This window comes from Antechinus flavipes, chromosome 2 (genome assembly GCF_016432865.1).
Source record: "Antechinus flavipes isolate AdamAnt ecotype Samford, QLD, Australia chromosome 2, AdamAnt_v2, whole genome shotgun sequence".
Taxonomy (NCBI): Eukaryota; Metazoa; Chordata; class Mammalia; order Dasyuromorphia; family Dasyuridae; genus Antechinus; species Antechinus flavipes.
The window spans coordinates 658,669,641-658,689,722 of record NC_067399.1 but is presented as its reverse complement, the minus strand read 5'-3'; the positions used below and the strand labels follow the sequence as shown (position 1 = coordinate 658,689,722).

The 20,082-nt window shown below is 34.4% G+C and overlaps 1 protein-coding gene across 2 annotated transcripts in view; it reads right to left on the bottom strand.

The window, feature by feature from the left end:
• Nucleotides 1-20,082, bottom strand: part of CTNNA3 (catenin alpha 3) — a 1,962,241-nt gene that overhangs the window by 506,838 nt on the left and 1,435,321 nt on the right. For both annotated transcript variants that reach the window (XM_051982587.1, XM_051982588.1), the window contains one exon: nt 19,213-19,413. In XM_051982587.1, coding sequence (XP_051838547.1) covers nt 19,213-19,413 — 201 coding nt within the window. The remainder of the gene's footprint in view (nt 1-19,212; nt 19,414-20,082) is intronic.

The following is a 20,082-nucleotide window of genomic DNA, read 5'->3' as shown; positions in this document are numbered from 1 at the left end:
TGTTGAGTGTATTTGGTGGGAAGGTGAAGTGCATGTTTCTATGTAAGGTGTAATATATTTCTTTCTTTCTTTCTTTCTTTCTTTCTTTCTTTCTTTTTTTTTTTTTTTTTTTGCATTTGATTCAATATGTGAGTACCTGTGATTTCTTTTTGTTTTTTTTTTCTTTATCTTGAGTTGATATTTATGCTGAAAATCTGATAGCATCAACATTATGATTGACTGTTTTGTGTAAATGGAAGCAAAATGATGGAGGCTGAAGAACAAAAAGGGAGAGAATATCACCCTCTAAAGAATTACCCCCTAAGACACTGAGAGAATCTAAATGGCTGATCATAGCAGTAAGCCTTCTCTGAAAACTTAGACCTGTTAAGATACGAAAAATCTAAGTAAATGAGCTAGTCTAAAGGACGAATATGTGTGCAAATATCATGTGAAAAAATGTGGTAGATACTTTGGATAAAACACCAAAACAAGCATTAAACTCATAAGAATTATATCTGTGGCATTAAACTCGAAATAAGCCAAGTTAAAAAAAAAAAGAACAACCAAGTATTCCCAAAATATTTAATCTTGTTTTTCCTTAACTAACTTGTGATAAGTTACAGGACTGAAGAAGTCCCTGATGAGCCACTTTCTGTGACCTTTAAAATGAGCATAGATAATGGCTGAGGATTAGAGAAGTGAAATCTTCATCATATATTGAATAATTGAAGTACCCTATCTCTACTTTGAAAGAGCTATTAGAATTATTAGTAGTATTATAAGTATTATAATCTATTTCTTAAAATCCTCATCTATTTCCTCTTTTTGTCTAAATTGTTCTATCCCTATAATTATTCTCTCACAGTTACCCTGAAAAGATCAACCAAAATGAATTTAAAAAAAACTTAGCAAACCAATATATTTTAGATAAGTGTCCATTTTGTTTTGGATCCATGACTTATAAAAAAGACAATTCTCCCACCAAAGTAGATGAACAATTTATCTATAATCTCAAGGGACAAAACTGAGAGAATGGCTTGGAGATGGTGAGTAGTTAAACGCAATCATTGTCAGAGATAATTTGTGTAAGAAACAGAATACAAACCCAGGTTCCTGTATCCAAAGATAACATTTTCTTCACTAGACTATATCACCTCTCTATGATAATGATTATGGGATTATGCAAAGGTAAATAAAGTATGATGAAAGATCCCAAAATCACCTCTCTATGATAATGATTATGGGATTATGCAAAGATAAATAAAGTATGATGAAAGATCCCAAAATCAATGTTACATGAGAATTGGCTGGAATAATTGGGATTATCAACTTGAAGAAGACCAACTTGAAAAACACCTCAAGAAGGAGTTAACATAACAGTTGTGTTCAAGTATTTAAGTCTCTTATTGAAAAGACATAATTTAAATTTAATGGGTGTCTCAGAAAAAAAATAATTTAAGCAAAGTTAAATTTGTAAGGAATAAATGCTAGGATTAATGTAAGGAAGAAAATACCTCAAAGTAGGCTAACCGACCAGTCCATAAATATCTAATTCTTACTTACTGTGGGTATTTAACCAAAAGGTAGATGATCTACTGTTCTTAGACAGAAGTCTTTTTGGGGGTGTATTGTACTAGATTCTCTGGGAGATCCTGTCCAAACTAAGATATTATGACTCTGTGGAAATGTCTTCACAAAAGTTAAGAGGGCAACTGACAAGAATTTATGAAATGATTATCATGTTCTAGTCATTATGCTAAGTAAGAGCTATAGCTACAAATAAAGACAAGAAAAATCTCTTCCCTCAACAAGCTAATGGGAAAGTAATTAATGGGGAAGTAAACCTACTCCAAATATGTAAATATATATACCAGATACTTTAAAAATATTCTTAGAGGAAGGTCATCAAATACATTAAAGATAACTCAGACTGGCTTCTTGTAGAATTTGAATTTTAGTTGAAATTTGAAGAAATCAAAAGAATTCAGGAGACAGATTAAAAAAGAAAAACTCCATGGATGGAGCACAGTTTATGAAAACACCTGGAATTAGTAGATGGAGTATCTTATTTGTAAAATAGAAAGGGCTCCAGGGTCATTGAATCACAGATTATTTGAGGGATAATAATATATTTGGAAGGTTAGAAAAGCAAGATGGTTTGAAGTTATGAAAGATTTAAAAACCAGAGGATTTTATATTGTTGTTGTTGTTTTTTGCTGAGGATCATACAGCTAGGAAATGTTAAATGTTTGAGACCACATTTGAACACGGGTCTTCCTGTCTTCAGAGCTGGTGCTCTTCCCACTGTACCATTTAGCTCCTTAGGAAGAATTGTGGTCCTTGACCCACCGAGAAATGGAGGCCCTGGATGGAATTCATCAGTGGGAAGAAGGAGCTGGCAAGCCCTGGTGATGATCAAGAGGGAAGAAGCCCTACGGCTGAGGAAAGTTTCAAAGTAAAAAGACTGAGTCATGGTGATGAAATCCATATATGTAGAAAATAGCTAGCATTTATATAGATATCATCTCTAGTTACTTTGATCTATATCTTGCCACAGAACCCAGATAGCTCCAGAAAAGAGAGACTAATGACTTTGAACAGCTCTATCTCTTTTAAATCCAATTCACTTACATGTCATGGGATCACCTCCCTGATATTAAGGTCTTCTTCAAGAAAAGACAAACATCAACTTCTGTGAATAGTGTTAAAAGTTGACTCATTGAGAAACCAGTTAGAATTAACCACAGGCAACATAGTTCCTCTCTGTCTCTGTGTGTTAGAATCTTTACAAACTGCTAACTCATTAGAGTTGATAGATTATTGATCTGATCTTACAAGAAGATGTTTTGGGCCAGAACCTGAAACAAGATACTAAGTAGAACTAATTGATACAATGCTTGTATTTGCACCTTTACTCATTGGAGTTCACACGTTTGGGAAATTTCAGGGTTTAGTATGAGATATCTGAATTCACACCTCCCTTGAAGCTCTTAGGGCCAGAGAGCACTATGGGAGAAAACCCATAATCCCATTCTCTCAGAAGAGTCATATATAAGCCAGTGAAGAGTGATTCATTCCAATATATTTTCCACTTGGCTAGCTGATAGGCGAAGAAGAGTTTTGAGAGGAAGAAGCTACGAGTCAAGAGTTCAGCGGAAGATTGAGAAGGCTCTCTCAGAGGCACAACCAGATTCATCTTCATCTCACACCACTGTGGTGGCTGGGCTCCTGCACTCACCCCACTGAGGTCAAGCTGGTCTGAAAGACTCGCCAGAAAGCTAGCCGAGCCCCAAGTGAAGGAGACAAGAGATTCATTCCATCTTTGTGCTGGCTGTAGGCTGAAGAAAACAGAGGCAGAGGCTGAAGGACAAAACCTTTGGATTTGGAGACTTTCAGAGGGAGCTTTTGGAATCAAGCAGAAATAGGCCTCTAAAAATCTAGCTATACGGGCCCAAGGAAAGAGACAATTCTTGGAAGGAAAAATAAACGTTTGTATTTTTACCAGCTGGCTGCATTTAACATGTTTTGGTCTACCTGCCATCTGGGGGAAGGGGTAGAGGGAAGGAGGAGAAAAATTGAACAAAAGGTTTTGCAATTGTCAGTGCTGAAAAATTACTCATGAATATATCTTGTAAATAAAAAAACTATAATAAAAAAAGCAAGCATAAAGCTTGAATCACAAAAAGACAGAAGAAATTAATAAAATAAAATAAGAATAAAAGCCATTGAATTGGTTAATAAAACAATGAATGTCTTAAAGACCAATAAAATCAATAAGCCATTAGCAAATTTAATCAATAAATGAATAAAGGAAAATCAAATTGCCAGCATTAGAAATGAGAAAGAAAGAATGGTAAATGTACACACACACACAAAAGGAAGATTATCAGAGAATATTAAGTGCTACTATATTCCAGTGGAAGGGCAACATCATGGAATAGAGAAGGCCACTTCTCAAAAAGATTTGGCTTCAAATTCTGTTTTTGATGCAAGCCACTTAAGCTGTCAGGACTGAAATTATCCCTCCAAGACTGTAGTAAATTAATAGAAAATAGAGGACCTCAATTGTCATCACAAATCCAAGTGGAAGGAAGATGTGGTACTATGCTAATGTCAGTCATGCTTTTCTGAATAACTATAGTTTTGAGAGATTGTACCAGGTGCACTGATAATAAAAGAGCCAATACAAGTCACTATAAGCCAATCTTTCACGAAGCATTATGTGTGTGTGTGTGTGTGTGTGTGTGTGTATATGGTAGACATTGGTGAAATAGACATAAAAAGTCACCTGTTTTCTGATCTCAAGGAGCTATCTTTGGTCTGGAGGAAGACCATAAGGGATGGATGACATAGTGAAAAAAGCTAAATACAAGGTCCAAAGTGATGAGGCACAAGAGGGAATCAGTGATAGAAAAATTTTGGATAAAACAAGGGAGATAGTTTTTGAAGAAATAGACTAATATATGGAAGTTTGAATAGTAGTGCAGGGATTCAGAGAGTAAATAAGCAAAGGTGAATCCTGCCTAAAGGAGTCTTTAATCTAATGGAGGAGATGAAACAAATATTCTTCTCCCCAAAACAAGTGATACATGTATAATTTATGTCAGATTACTTGCCTTCATGGGAAGTGAGGAGAACTGGAAGGGAGAGAGAAAAAAATTGAACGCAAAATCTTTCAAATAACAAATGTCAAAAATTAATTGTGTTTGAATGTAATTAGAAAAAAATTAATTAAAAAGTAGGGGGGAGTAATATACAAATACAACATAAACTCAGCTCTGCAGATAGAGATATAAGTGGGGAAGATAATAGTTTAGGTTCTTGAGTGGCAAAAGAACACTTAAAATCTTGAAACTTCTACCTTAAGTATGTACACTAGTATTTATCACAGGGATCTTTTCTTCCAAGCAATGTAAAAGTCCCATAGGCAAAGTATTACAGAAATAGACATGGTCCTTCTTAAATCATTCTAAACTACAATGAAAATGGGTCTTAAAAACTATCTGAAATCTGGAAGAAATATTGAAGGCACTGTTTATAATATATATTAACTCACACACACACATACACACTTTTCACTGTATCAGCAGTGAAATGTCATAATATAAATTGTTCACTTAGTTTTAACTACTGGGAATTTTGGCAGATAGTAAAATTAAATAGCAGACAAATGCAGGAACATATTTGAATTTCAAAGTTACTACATGATTACTCATGCAGTAAAAGAGAGATTGCATAAAAATACTTACATTGTGATGCCACATTTTTAAGTGATGATTTTGAGGGAAGAGAAAATATGTTGCCATTCAACGATTGACATTTGCTTTGCAATTTAAAGATTACAAGGGACTTAATCTACTTTGTCCAGTTTCTGTTGTTTGTACTTCCATTATCATATAATTTGTACTATCATTGTACTACCGTCTCCATTTTTTTATATTAAGAAATTGATACCCACAGAGATCACAACTTGTCCACATTCACATAGCTAGTCAATGGCAGGATTGTCAGTGACTGCATGTGAATTCAGGTCTTCTTCATTTCAAGAGCATTCTAAGTAGTATGTCACACACAACACACACACACACACACACATATACACATATACACATACACTCTCACTTATTCTCTCTTAATTAGAGTGGTAAATAGTATTACAGAAATAGGGCTTTGTCTTGGCTTGTCAAGGCAAAAAGTAGAAGTAGTCCTTTTTATTCCCCCACAGACTCCATTGGCTTGCTCCACATACCTCTGGGATTCTATCCCTAAGGATTTGTTGAAAATTTCTCAATTCCTGAGTCACTTTCTGCTCCAAACTTGAAGGGGAGAGAAATACAATATTTCCAATCTCTTTCTTCAAAACTGTTCTCCTCAGCCTTCTTATTTCTATCTACAAATAGATTGTCTGTCCTACAGATAACTTTTTTTGACATTCATTACCTAATAAAGTAGAAGTTAAGTAATAGAAAATTAAAATCCATATGTCACAAGACAAAATTTCTTGGAAAATTGGTCTAAATGACAAATTTCTCTGCTTTTTTATTACCTATTCTCCTCTTAAAATTCTGTAATCTGGGTTGTTTGCTCACCATTCAGCTGAAAGTGCCCTCTGAAGAATCATTGAATGACACTTTTAGGATCCTTGGTTAATGGTCTTTCTTGGTTCTCACATCCTCCCTGCGTCTAGGGATAAGGCCTCTTTAGGGATCATTCCTGTCCTTTTCAGAATCTTCTAAAACAATCTTATTCTTCTCCTCTCCTCTCTAATCATTCCTTTCCTTTTTCTTTCATTCTCTTTCCAACCTCTTATGGCTCAAGGTTCTGTTTTCTATACTCTTTTTCTCAAGTGCATGTCATTTGGATGCCGTTCACTTTACTGGCTTCAACAGTCCTGTCTACACAGGAGACTAAATTGATATACCCAACTTGGAGAATTTTCAAAGTACAAACACATATATGATAGCTCAGGTTGATGTCTCACCAGTTTAACAAAACTGAAATAAATTGACCTCATCACCTCACTGTGTTTCAGTTTAGATTCAGTTTAAACTATAAGCTTCTTCTTACCCTATCCTAATCCCCTCATGACTAAACCATGCTCTGTCAGTATCCTTTCCTGGCACTTTTGCTATTGTTTCCTGCCCTATAAAAATAGCGAGCATTTATATGATACATTAAGGTTTGCAATACACTTGATATATATGATCTCATTTGTTTCTAAGGTTACTTTCTGTTAACTTTTTCTGTTATCATTTAAGTACTTATAAATACATTGTTACTCTCGTTTGATCACAAGCTCTTTTAGGCAAAGGGCTCTTTTGCTTTTTCTTTGTATCTCTAGCACAGTATGGAGTCTAACATGTACATTTTAAATATATATTTAGTAATCATTTAATTCTGTAATTTATCAATATGTTCTTCCTTTACGTTTCAATCAGGGATCTACACTCACTCTTCCATGTTTGAAACCTTGGAATTATCATTGACTGTAGGAAACAAGGCAGTAGTAATATACAAGAAGTTACCAAAATCTATCATTTCAATCTCAATATCATTAGTTCATGTTTTTCTGTGCTTCCCATTACAATTCTGCTACCAATTATCATTATGGTCTAGCTAAAATCCTAATGTGACTTGCTATTCTCCTCTTCCCCCTCCCCCTTTATTAATCCTTCTTTGATATAATTGCCAGAGTATTCTATTTTATCCATAGATTAGATCATCATCATCCCTCTGCTCAGAATACTTGAATGCTTCCCTATTATTTAGTGCATTAAAGTATAAACTTCTTGGTCTGGGATTCAAGAATTTCCCACAAACTGATTCCATTCCACCTTGCCAGACTTATCTTTGCTATTCTGAGTATAGGTGTTTGTTTTGTTTTGTTTTGTTTTGTTTTGTTTTGTTTTGTTATTGGTGTTTGTTCATTTGTTTGTTTTTGGTAGGTTTTATTTTGTTTTTATGTATGTGTGCAGAGATAGCATATCTGTTTCCAAGAATGGAAGCTCCATGAAGAGAGACTGTATGTTAATTCAACTTGGAATTTGCCCCAAAACCAATACAGTGCTCTGCACATAAAAAAATATTTATTAATTCAAAGCTTCACTCTAGTAAATCACAAAAGGAAGCAACCCATAATTCTGACATTTGGAAATGATGACCTCTTACTTGTAAACTTCACACTGGAAGAACCTTGCAAAGTCCCCTTTCCCTTCCTTTGGCAAAGGTAAACTGTAGTAACCAGATGATCTCTACTCAGAAATATTGAAATGGAAGGAAAATCTACTATTTTTTTTCATTCCTATTGATTTTCCTAAGGGGGTTGCATATAAAGAGAAATTGTTGGGGAAGAGGGCCTAGTCCATTAAAGGCCCAAGCTCAAAGTTTGACTGGTAGTCTTGATGTAACTAACTATTTTTCTATTTAGCTTTCCAGATATAATGGCAAAGAAATTCCCCTGCTGAGCAGCATCTAATTTTATAGACTGATAAACATGTCTAAAATAATTTTGGATGTAGCCTGGGAATTTTTTAAATTTTCTTGGAGGATAAATGTCATCCTGAATGAGATAAGAAAAGATGGAGGACTAAATCTCATTCCTCCACAAAAGGGATACTATAAGACATTGAGCTAAATATGAACAGAATACTAGTCATTAGAGACAAAATGATGCTCATCTATAGATGGTGGAAATGACAGACAGATATACCACCAGGACCAAGGCTAATGGAATTTAAGGGAAGAAGGAAGAAATAACTATTTTGGAAAGAACTCTTGTTTCCTCTCTCATGGAATTACAAAATATTAAAGTTGGAAGAGACTTCAAACAGCTTCTATTCAAATCTATGTAGGAAACCCCATTTCTTTACAGTTGCCAGGTGGTTGTCCAGCTTTTTCTTGAGAGTTTCCAATGAAGGAAACCCTACTGCCTGTGGGCACAGTCCACACCATTTTTATACTGCTCCAATTGTTTATATGAAGCCCAAATCTATTCCTATCACCTTCAACACAATACTATAAATTCTGTTTTCAAGGGCCAAGGAAAATAAGACTAATCCATTTTCCATATGAAAGCCCTTGAAATACCTGGAGTTAGCTATTATGGATATCTAGTTTATCTCTCCCCATGTTAAATACTTAATTTTTAAATAAAATTAATTCTCTCCCCAAGATCCCTAGTGATTCCTTTTGATTTAGAAAATTATTGTATTTTTATTTATTTTGTTAAATATTTTCCAATTGAATTTTAATTTGCAATGCTGAGTATCATGACCTATGTATTTGTTACCTGTGCTTTAGAGAACAGCTGATTCAAATGTTCTTAACCTGAAGTCTGTGAATTCAAAAAATAAAACAAATTGTATACATATGCACGGACATATACATATATATAAACATATGCTATGTAGATATTCATATTTCAGTATAATTGCTTTTAGTATACTGGAATTCAGTATAATTCAGTATAGATAATCCCATAATACAGTATAATTTAGTATAATTGCATTCAGTATAATGTTTTATGTATTTAATATCAAATGGCTAAAAATTTCTATGATACACAAAAGATTAAAAACTCCTGAATTAGTTTAATTATTTCATTTGATATAAGAGGAACTTGAGTCCCTGAGTCAAGTGACTTATTCAAGACCACCTAGTCATTTATGTAGCACAGCAAAAATTCAGTTTCAGGAGACAGATTGAGAGGATCAAAGATGTAAAGCTGGAAGAAATCTACAGACCAACCCTTCATTTTAGATTGGAAGATGTTGAGTAACAAATATGAAGAAATTTGCCCAAGATTACCCAGATGGAAAATGGTAGAACCAGATTTTAAACCCAGGCCCTTATATTCTCAATTAAGAGCTCCTTCAACTATACCACTTCATGAGAGACTTTTTGTTTGATGATTGGTTTGTTTTAAAAAATCCCAGCACTAACAACTTCACAGATTATTTGAAAGAATTTTGATACATTCCATATCTAGGAAAATTTGAAGGCAAGAAAGTGACTGACTTTATAGTACATCAGCTATCATTTGGTCAAAAAAATCAGATGACTTTCAGAATCTTTGCAGGAAAAAAAAACTTATTTTTAGTAATACTAATGACAAGAAAGACTTGGAGTCAGGAAGTCCCAAGTTCAAGTTCAAGGAATTCACCTTAGTTCATACTGATGGTCTGTCTTAAAACTGAGACTCACCCTCAGATCTAAGAACTCCACATGAAGTCATACCATTATATAAAATGCCATATAGTCATAGCAATATGAACTATCAAGAGCAATGTACTTTTCTGATGGTTACAATGTCTGAAGTCTGAGAGATGTCCCCATATGGGATAGAATGAGAAATGAAATGTCACATTATAAAGTGACCAATTTTGACTCACATTAAAGAGACCCTCATATCATGTGAACTTCCCATGAGAATAATACCTGAGCTTAGGAACAAAGATTCCAAAAATGTAATTTGGCCCAATGTTGTGATTACTATTAGCAGATTGCCAATGAGTCAATGAGCCCCAAAGTCTGATTAAAATTGGAGATGTTATTTTCCAAAAGGTTCTTTGTGATTTATATAAGTGCTAGTTGGTTTTAATTATCCACAACACCACAAGGTATATTTTGCAGAGATAATGCAGTCTTCATATTAGAACATTTCTTGGTGCTTTACCAGTAACTCATTTTTGAAAAGTGGGATAAGACTTCTAAATTGTAATACTGTGCACTAAAATAAAATGCAAAATTTTTACATTAGTAAAAAGAAAATTTGTCAGTTTTGATAATCCTGAATAAATGGTTTTACCTTTTCCTTAGCTACCAATGTTTATTTAGGCAGTAATATCTCCATGGTGTGAAGTAGAAGATAACAAAGAATACTTTTTTTATTTATAGAAATTTGGAATTTTTTTAATCAGTGAGGAGCACTCTGGGGGGTTAGAGATAAGGGAATACTTAGCTATGCAAATTGGTCAGCTTTTCTCAAGATCAAACTAATTAATGTTTTCATCTAATGCTTTGATTAGAATTCCCTTCAATAAGTATATATTTATTATATTTCAAGAGAACCTGTTTCTTAGAAAGATTGAAATTAATGTTCTTACAAGCTAGAAATCTAGACCAACAAAAAAGTATTATTAAAACTGCAAATAGAGAAGAATCTGACCAAGAAACTGAACTGACAAGTTTAGAAAGTCATATGTTATGTAGGGATGGCTTCTAATAAGTCACTGCTTGTACAGAGTAAGCAAAATTTATTCTGGGTTTATAGATTGGGGATTTCAGGGCATAACTCACACAAAGACTGCTGGAAGTTTTGTGAAATTACTGAGTAGAGAAAAGACCCCTCCACCCCCCCAACACTGGCCTTCTGACAAGCTTCAACAATAAGGAATTGAAACCAAGGCTCCCCATTGTAATAACTAGCTGTGGGAGCTAATTGTCATAAAACAGGACCACAGATGTGCAGGTGAGTTGTGGCCATCCCTCAGGCCTTACACCTGAGGCATCTTCTTCCCAAAGCTTAACCCCATTGGAAGCAATTAACATCAACCTAGAAGAACCAGTGGCAGAGGCATTTCAGGCTCTGGTGATCTGAGCTCCAGCCACTTGTCACCACTTAACTGACATACATTTGTGCTGTATGTTAGGCTAAATAATTTCACAGCCAGGAAATCCAAAATAATAATGAGTAATGTGGAGGATTTCCCTTTAGCATTTGTTGATCTCACTCCTTACTGACCTGTGGAGGGAGCTTGTAGAACTCTTTTGTACTTAGTCATCTGGGTTTAGCTCAGGAAAGCATGTTCTCAGAGAACAACAAGCCTAGGTATGAATAGCAGCAGCTTTGATTTGTGAGAGGTGGAAGGAATCAAAGTACCTAAGATAATCAATTTATTTGAGGGCAATTGCTATTAATGGGTAATGGGAACAGGTTTCAAATTAGTTAATGAAGTTATTATCACTCTCAAGGAATAATAACACAGGGTTATTAGGAAAGGAGGTAGTGCTCTTACATTGTGACTATATATATATTTTTAAAGATTATTCAAAATGTTTAGTAGAGCATAGAAACAATTATAAATATCAGTGGGAAAAAGAGAGACAGAAATACAAAGATGCACAGTTGAAAGAGAAGAAAAAGTTCTACAATAGACATACACAAGTGAAAAATTATATTTATATATATATATTTAATTACATTCATTTGCCAAAATAAAGCATTATTTATAAGTAAATCACATACACTAATATACAAACACTAAATCACATAAAAATTGACCCTATTGAATTTTTCTACCACCCCTAGGGAAAAAAAAAAACACTTAATCCTCTTTAATTCTTCCCATTTCTGATTCTCACAATTTTATCTCCACCACTGTCCAGATGACTTCTCATTTAAGTGAATCCTCTGCGACTGTGGCCTCCTCCTTTGATTAGTTATTTCTTAACAGTGAGAAAATTTAACTTTGGATTCTATTATCATTGTTTTTCTATCAATCCATTCATTTCCCTACTTATCAAGGTTGATTTGTTTTTCAGAAGGGCCTAATAGGATAAGATAAAAAATCCCAGACCCCACAGGATCTACTCATTTACTAGCTTGGAGAAAGCACCCTGCTTCTGCCTACCTGTAAGCAGAATCCAGCATAAAGCAAGTTTTCCCCAGGGACATATTCCTTTGTCCTTGATTTTTCCTTCATCAAAGTTAGGGATGACTAGTTCACTTTCTTCAGCTGCCTCCCCCCTCCCCCCTAAAAAAAAAATAATACAAAGGGGAAGACTTGAGAACATTTAGCCCACCTCATTAAAATGTCATTCATTTAAATATCTATCAGTTATGATTGCTTTACATTTACTTGATGACTTCCCAATGATGAGATACCTGAATTATTTATTTATTTATGTGTTTGTTGTTGTTGTTGTTTTGGTGAAGCAATCGGGATTAAATTATTTGTCCAGGATTACACAACTGATAAATTTTGTGTCTGAGATCAAATTTGAACTCAGGTCCTGCCAACTTTAGGATCTGTGTTTTATCCACTATGCTAGTTGCCACAACACCTGAATTTAAAGAGTCCTGGAATGCACACTCTCTCTCTCTCTCTCTCTCTCTCTCTCTCTCTCTCTCTCTCTCTCTCTCTCTCTCTCTCTCTCTCTCTCTTTCTTTCTTTTAGGGGAATAACTGAGAGACCAAGGACCTTAATTTATTGGTTATCTTTAGCCTTGAGAATAAACTGATTAATCACAATCAGAACTCTGTCTTTTGACTTTTTATTTGCAACAACAGAACCTCCATTTCAAAGAACGATGGATTACATCCCCATTGGCCATTGCATTCTTTTCTGAGTCCCATTCCTGATTTTTCTCCACCATCTCCCAACAGCCTGTCACTCTAGAATATCCCTTCACCATCATTCCCCAAAAGACTTCGCATTCACAAAAATATCTCCACCTCTTCTTCGGGACTTTCTCCTTCTGGCACCTAAACTCTCTAGACTTTCTAGACTTAATAACCTTGACCTCTGCTGCTGCCTCATCCTGTACTTTTGTTTAGTCATTAGCTTCTCTTTTCCCTAGAATATCCAAGTAATCCTATGTATTTCTGACTAGAACATCCACCAATTGGATCACCCTTCTCTCTTTTTAGAAATGCTTGGGGTCTCTATTTTGTGGAGGTACTCAGACCAATGGTTCTTCATGCCTCTTTTGGTCTTACTCCAGAATAGCCAGGTACCTTCACCTTCCCAATGCCCTTACCCTCTCCGCCCCATACACATACTTTTAATTTCTTTATCAATGTTATCATTTTTTTTTAAACTTAGAATGTAAGGTCTTTAAGGACAGGGTTTGTCTTGGGTTTTGCATATATTTGTACCTTCATCTTTTAACTCAGTGGCTGACAAGTAATAAGAATTTAAATAAATGTTTGCTTCTTTTCCCTAATGCCTTTACAACCTGGAAGATTCCCCACAACCCAGCAGAACCTCCATATTAATGAAAGGCCTAGGCTAGCTTTGACTCACCTTCATTATCCTTTGGTCTACGCTCTTGATTCACTAGACTTCATTTTCTACAATGTATTTATGCAGTTTCACTCTAATGTCCCTCTTCTATTTAAATCTTCAACTTCCTTTTGATGTGTTGTCTTCCCTTTATAGAATATAAACCCACTAGGGGCAGGGATTATCTTTGTTTTGCTTCTTTTCTATTCTCAGTGTTTAGCACAGAGCATGGCACTAAGTGCTTAATACATTCTTGGTAACTTGACTTTGAAAAATTAATATTTCAAACTCATTTCTTTTCTCATTTATTTCAAATTGGGTTCAACACATAAATGATAAATAAATCTTTTGAAATAGCAACCTAAAGCATACTGAAAACTATATGATTAGAAGGAAAATATGCTTCCCATATACATATATATTCTATATAATTTAATTTATTTGTATTATTTAGTTTCTTGTATCCATATATCCAGATACAAGCCTACGTGTATAGGGATTTATAAGAAATTCAGTACTAAATCTCATAATGAAACTTAAAATGCAAGTAGCCTCTATGTAAAAATCAGAGATTTGCGGATATATGCTGAATTTTAAAAGTTATGTTTTCTGGCCCAAAATTGTGCTCCTTCAATTATTGGAAGAGTGAAACTCAGTTACACAATCATTCTGCCAACCAAATAGCATTTATTAAGTATATATAGTATGTCACAGACTATGCTAAGTGCTGGGGATACAAAGAAAAGCAAAATACAGTCTCTGCTCTCAAGAAATTCAGAATCAAATGATAGAGACAACATGCAATTACACACAAGTAGAGAATATTCTTTTTCCATCCTGCTTTTGCCTATTTCACAAGGCATAGCAGTTTCTCCATAAATAGAATGAGCAGATAAAATCCTTAATGAATTTTTGTAGGGCAAAAAGATGTTTGTGTGTGTGTGAGTGTCTGTGTTTGTGTGTGAATGTGGATTGGGAAAGCATGAGATTTTTAATTTGAAAAAAATGGATTGCAATGGTCATATTTACATTTTTAAAAGATCACTTTGAGAGCTGAATGATGGATGGATTAAAGTAAAGAAAGACTTGAGGCAGAAATACTAAACAGAGATGACTTTAATAGCCAAGGTATGAAGCAATGAGAACCTCTATCAGGAAGGTAGCATTGTCCAATAATTCCTCAATCCTTTACTTCTCTCCCAGGCTAACAACACCTCCTGTGCTAGCCTTTCTCATCTTGACATTTTGGTAAACCACTTTAACTCTATACAGATCTCTACTCTTAAGTTCCTAGAAGTGGATCAAGGAGAATTTGGATGATCATTTCCCTGGGTTTTACAAAGATAATTCTAGACCTCAATAGGATAGGATAGCAGTTTTGGACTAAATGACTTATAAGGTCCCTCAACTTGAAATGTCTCTAGTATTCTAGCATCACAGAGATTTGTATTTGCTAAATCTTTTATTCTAGTAAAGTAAATAACTCCTTGTGAGGATACTCCTTAATTCAAATAGACCACTTTTGTGTAACCCATATTCTTTCTTAGTATGTTGCCTGAAGTACTGAAAGATTATTGCTCAGGACCATATAGTCATTAACATGCAAGCTAGGGAAACAAGCATGAAAAGCTACAAAAAGAGCAACTGAATGTCAGTATCTGGAGAAAAGAAAAAAATGAAAAAAAAATACTTGTAAATAATTAGAGCTATCCATATTTAAAATGGGAATCCATGAGAAGTTGTTAGCGCCTCCTCTTTGGAGGTCTTCAAATAGAAATTAAGTCCTCACATGTCTTGTATAATAGATTCCTTTTATTTATGAGTACCTTAGATGGACACTGAGATGGCCTCCAGTTCTCAAATGCTATGATTCTTGACTTTAAGGCCAGTTCTTTCTCCTCCAAACAAGACCTCTAGAAACAATAGTTACTTGAGACCAGCAACACTTCTTCAAACAGTCTGAACCATATTAAAATATGTTTGAAGAATATTTAGCAAAATGAATAAAAATACAACAAAGTATAATGTTAATCTGTCCTTTCCAAAGTCAATATGTTTTATCTATGTTTGACACAACTTTACTATATCTCTTAATCACTGAGGTGTTCATACATAAAAAGAGGCAGATCCATATTAAGAAAGTCATTTGTGAAGGACTTACTTTTGGTATATATGTTAATAAGTCAAGAGTTACAATTAAGTGGAAGAAAAACATATAAAGATACTAATAAAGATGGTAAATTGTAGATTTTATTGTGTGAGAAGGATAAGTGAAGGAAATTGAGATTGTTCCTAATTAGGAATTTGAAGGACTCAAAAAACAGTCTCATGCCCTTTCCTAATAATGGCAATGGGAGGGGAGATGATATATTAGAGAAAAGGACATATAAATTGTGGGACAGAATGAAAAAATCTCATTTGGAGATGTAATATCTATATTTACCACTTCCTTTGGTTTCCATGGTGGTTTCATTAGTTTAGGAAAAAAAAAGATTTTAAGAAACAAGCAATGAGAAAAATGCATAGCAACAGTTGTCACTTGTTCTTTGCATCAAAAGTAAGAAAAACAAAAACATAATCAACTTTATTTCTACCCTCACTAATATCAGTTCATTCTGATCAGTTCCATACATGGGGACTTAATTTTTATATGTTTCTCTTAATTAAGATCAAGGCCAGCCTATAACTAAATCATTTATTTTCACCCCCTTTTTTCTTTAATTAATTGGATAGAATGCTTTTCTGTCAAATATAATATATTGCTAAAAAATCAGAAAAGAAGGGACAGACAACAAAAGGGAAAAAAAAACTCTCTTGTAACCTGAGGATTTAAATTTTAGAGTTCAAACTTAAAAAAAAAATCAAGGATCAATAAAAGATCAACCTGGAGACAGATTCAAGATGGCAGAATAAAGGCAGGGACTTACCTGAGCTCTCCCCCAAACCTCTCCAAATGCCTTTAAATAATGGCTCAAAACAAATTTTGGATCTCAGAACCCACAATAAAATAGAGTGAAATAATTTTCCAGTCCAAGAAAATTTAGAAAGTAGTCAGGAAAGTTCTATTGCATCAGGCGTAGGGAGAAGTGCAGTCCACTAGAAAGTATTCTAGCATGGACTGGGTCCTAGCAACCAAAAGTAGGACTGATGTTAATATACCTATCTCAACAGTGGTGGTTTCTAGACCTCTCAGTCCCCAGACTAAGGGAATCAAACAACAAGCCCAAAGTAGTTAGACTCCATTGTGTATACATGGACCTTAATCTAGGTCCTAGAACTATGGTCCTAAATCTTAATCCCAGGCCAAGGAGGAGCACAGCCACAGTATAATTTGTGGCCACAGGGGAGCAGGAATCCCGATTAGAATCCCAGGTTTGAAAAGAGTGTTTGGGGTCACTCACAAACCAGTACATAGTACAGGAGAATTGTAAATGCACCTTTCCCTAGACCATATCATCTTGGGAAGATTCAAAACCTTACAGGTTCCCAGAATTACCTTTGGAAATAGCTGTGGAAAAAAAAAACCAACAACAACTAAAGCTTGGGATAGTGCTCCCTCCACTTAGGAAGCAGAGCCCCACTTTTACATAAAACTAAAAATAAAAAGAAGAAAATAGCCTGGAAAATGAGTACACAACAGAAAAAAAAAATTCTAACCATAGAAAGTTATTATGGTGACAAGGAAGAACACAACACACACTCAGCAGAAGACAACAAATTTAAAAGTCCAACATACAAATCCTCAGAGAAGAATGTGAATTGGTTTTAGTCCATGGAAGATCTAAAAAAGGATTTTTAAAGATCAAGTAAGAGTAAGAGAAATAGAGGGGGAAATGGGGAAAAAATGAGAGTGATAAAAGAAAATCATGAGGGAAAATAGCTTATTAAAAAAGGCACATACATACAGAAAAAAAAAAAAAACATTGAAGAAAACTGCCTTTAAAGAAAATAATAGACTAAATGGTAAAAAAAAAAAAAAAAAAAGGAACAAAGATCCAATAAAGAAAAGAATGTCTTGAAAAGCAGAATTGGCCAAATGGAAAATGAGGTACACTGAAGAAAAAAATATCATTAAAAGTTAGAATTGGGCAAGTGGAAGTTAATAACTTTATGATATATCAAAAGATCAATCCAATAATATCTCAATAAAAAAGAATTCAACTAATTCCACTCAAGGATTTTATAGGAAGTTTAAGTGTTAGCAGGTAAAAAGTTTCCATTTGGTAGGTGACTCATAAAAGTCTTACTGATTGTATTATATGCCACATGCAATAGAGGAGGAGGTGAAGAGAATGGATTCAAAAACTTTCTGAAGTTTGTAAAGGAAGTTTTAATGAGGAACTTTTGAATTTAAGGATGAAGTCTAATCCTGAGCTTTAGAATAACAATAGATCCCTAATTGATTTCCAAGTGGGAATTTGCTGATTAGTTTTCTTTTAAAGACATGTAAAGATGTCTTTTATTTTTATTTTAAAGACATGTAAAGGCTACATCCAAGATGATAACTGGATTCTATATTTTAAGTCATTCTATAGGTTTGTGTCAGTGTGGAATAGAACCATGGAGATCATCTAATTCTGCTCTCCTAATTATAGAAATGCTACAACTCAAGTCTAGAAATGGGAATTGGCTTTGGTGAAGACCAAGCAATTAGATAATAGTAGGGGCAGTTCTAAATTTTGGGCCTCCTGTTTCCTTCTTGAATATTTGTTGTATTCCTTGAATAAAATAACTTGATCTTGAACTGTATACAGATTGCCCAAAAGAAATGATCCTTCTTTGGAAAAAGTGAATGTGTCTCACTAGCCTAGATACATAACAATAGTCGAGAAAGTTATGATACATTTAGGTCAGATGAAAAGGAGCGGACATAGTACCAAAGAAGTAGCAAAATAAATCTGCTTCATTCTTCTTTGGTTGGGCTACAATCACATGCTGCATTCAGTATTCTATGTTCTACTTTAGTAAAGATAACTAGGATAGTGAAGGGTCATAAGATCATGACAATGGAGGTTTGTTAAAGGCTGGGAAACTTTTCTTGGAGAAGAGAAGGCTGGCAGCTGGTGGAGAAATTGCAAACCTTATTAATGTTAGGGCCTACACTGTTGCTTAGCTCTAATCTACTTGATCTGAACATGGTTGTTTGTATGTTGCCTTCTTCTTCACACTGGCAGCTCTTTGAGGAAAGATAACATTTTAGCATTTCTTTATATCCTCAGTTCTGGACAGAGTGTCAGGTTCTTAGCAAGCACCAAATAGATATTTCTTGACTTTACTTTCTCTTCATGATCCCAGAGGATAGAATCAGAAACTGTTTATAGAAATTATAGAGGAAAATTTGGGTTTTTGTAAAGATACAAGAAATATTCCACTTAATCTCTCTCAGCCTGAGTGTGTCCATTTGTAAACTGAGTGGATTAGACTAACTATCCTCTAAGGTCCTTTGTCACTCAAAAGTTATAATCATTGATATTCCAGAGAAACCAATTTATCCTTTCAGTAAGATAATATTTTATTTCTATAAACACCTTCATCCCATGACGACGTACCAGATGGAGCTATTATCTATAACAGAACATATAGCATAGACTGTAATTGTCTCTTCTTTTGATATTGGATCAATACCAATATAAATCATTATAAAATTGACTAAATATCATTATTGGATAAATATTATCCAACAATGGGATAGGAAAATCTATTGACAACAGAACATTGGACTTACCATTGTTGGTAAGGTAGCCAACTTTCCTCAGCACTCCTTCAGTGTAAGCCCCAGGCTCATAACTGTCCATTTCTCCCATAACGATGTGAGCAACTCTTGCGGCCCGTCCTTTGATTGCTCCAGCTGCACGGTCTAAATTGTCAATATCTTGATCTCTTAGAGCAATGATACATTTGTTGACATCTTCCAGGATGTGGCTCTCTGTCAACACAAAGGAGGCAAGTGTTAGACAGGGAAAGGATTTTCACAACTAAAGTCACACATTTGAAAATATCTAGCATTTCTATAGTCCCTTACCATATATGTCATCTCATTTGATTTGGATCACAAAGTTGAGAAAATTCTTTTGCATTAAAACAATGAAGGTGGGGGGGAGACAAGGTGACAGAGAAGAGGAAGGAGAGGGAGAGGGAGAGAGCACAAAAAAGAACATGGAAACGAAAGAGAAATGGAAATAAATTTAATTATTTTCCCCTGACTTTCCAAAGGAAGATTTTAATTATAACTCTCTCACAAGTTTGTTACATAGTCTATCTATACTATTTCATACAGATTATGAAAGTGTATTTTTTTTAATTCTCAGTTGCATATCTGATATCTTGTTTGTAAAAATAGAATAAAACATTGCCTGATACCTCCCTCCAAAAAAAAATCAATATAAATTATAGTTCATCAAAGGAAAACGTAAATAATGATAGGAAAAGCTGAATTTCTAATTTAAAAATAGAGAAAGATTAAAGGCTACCTAGGATTCCTTAAAACATTCTGCCTTCCAAAAAAATAAAACAAATATAGCAAAGCATATTTATTTAATTTTACAAATATGTGATTTCTAATGTGGGAACTTTCTGGTATGGGAAGTTCTTCCAA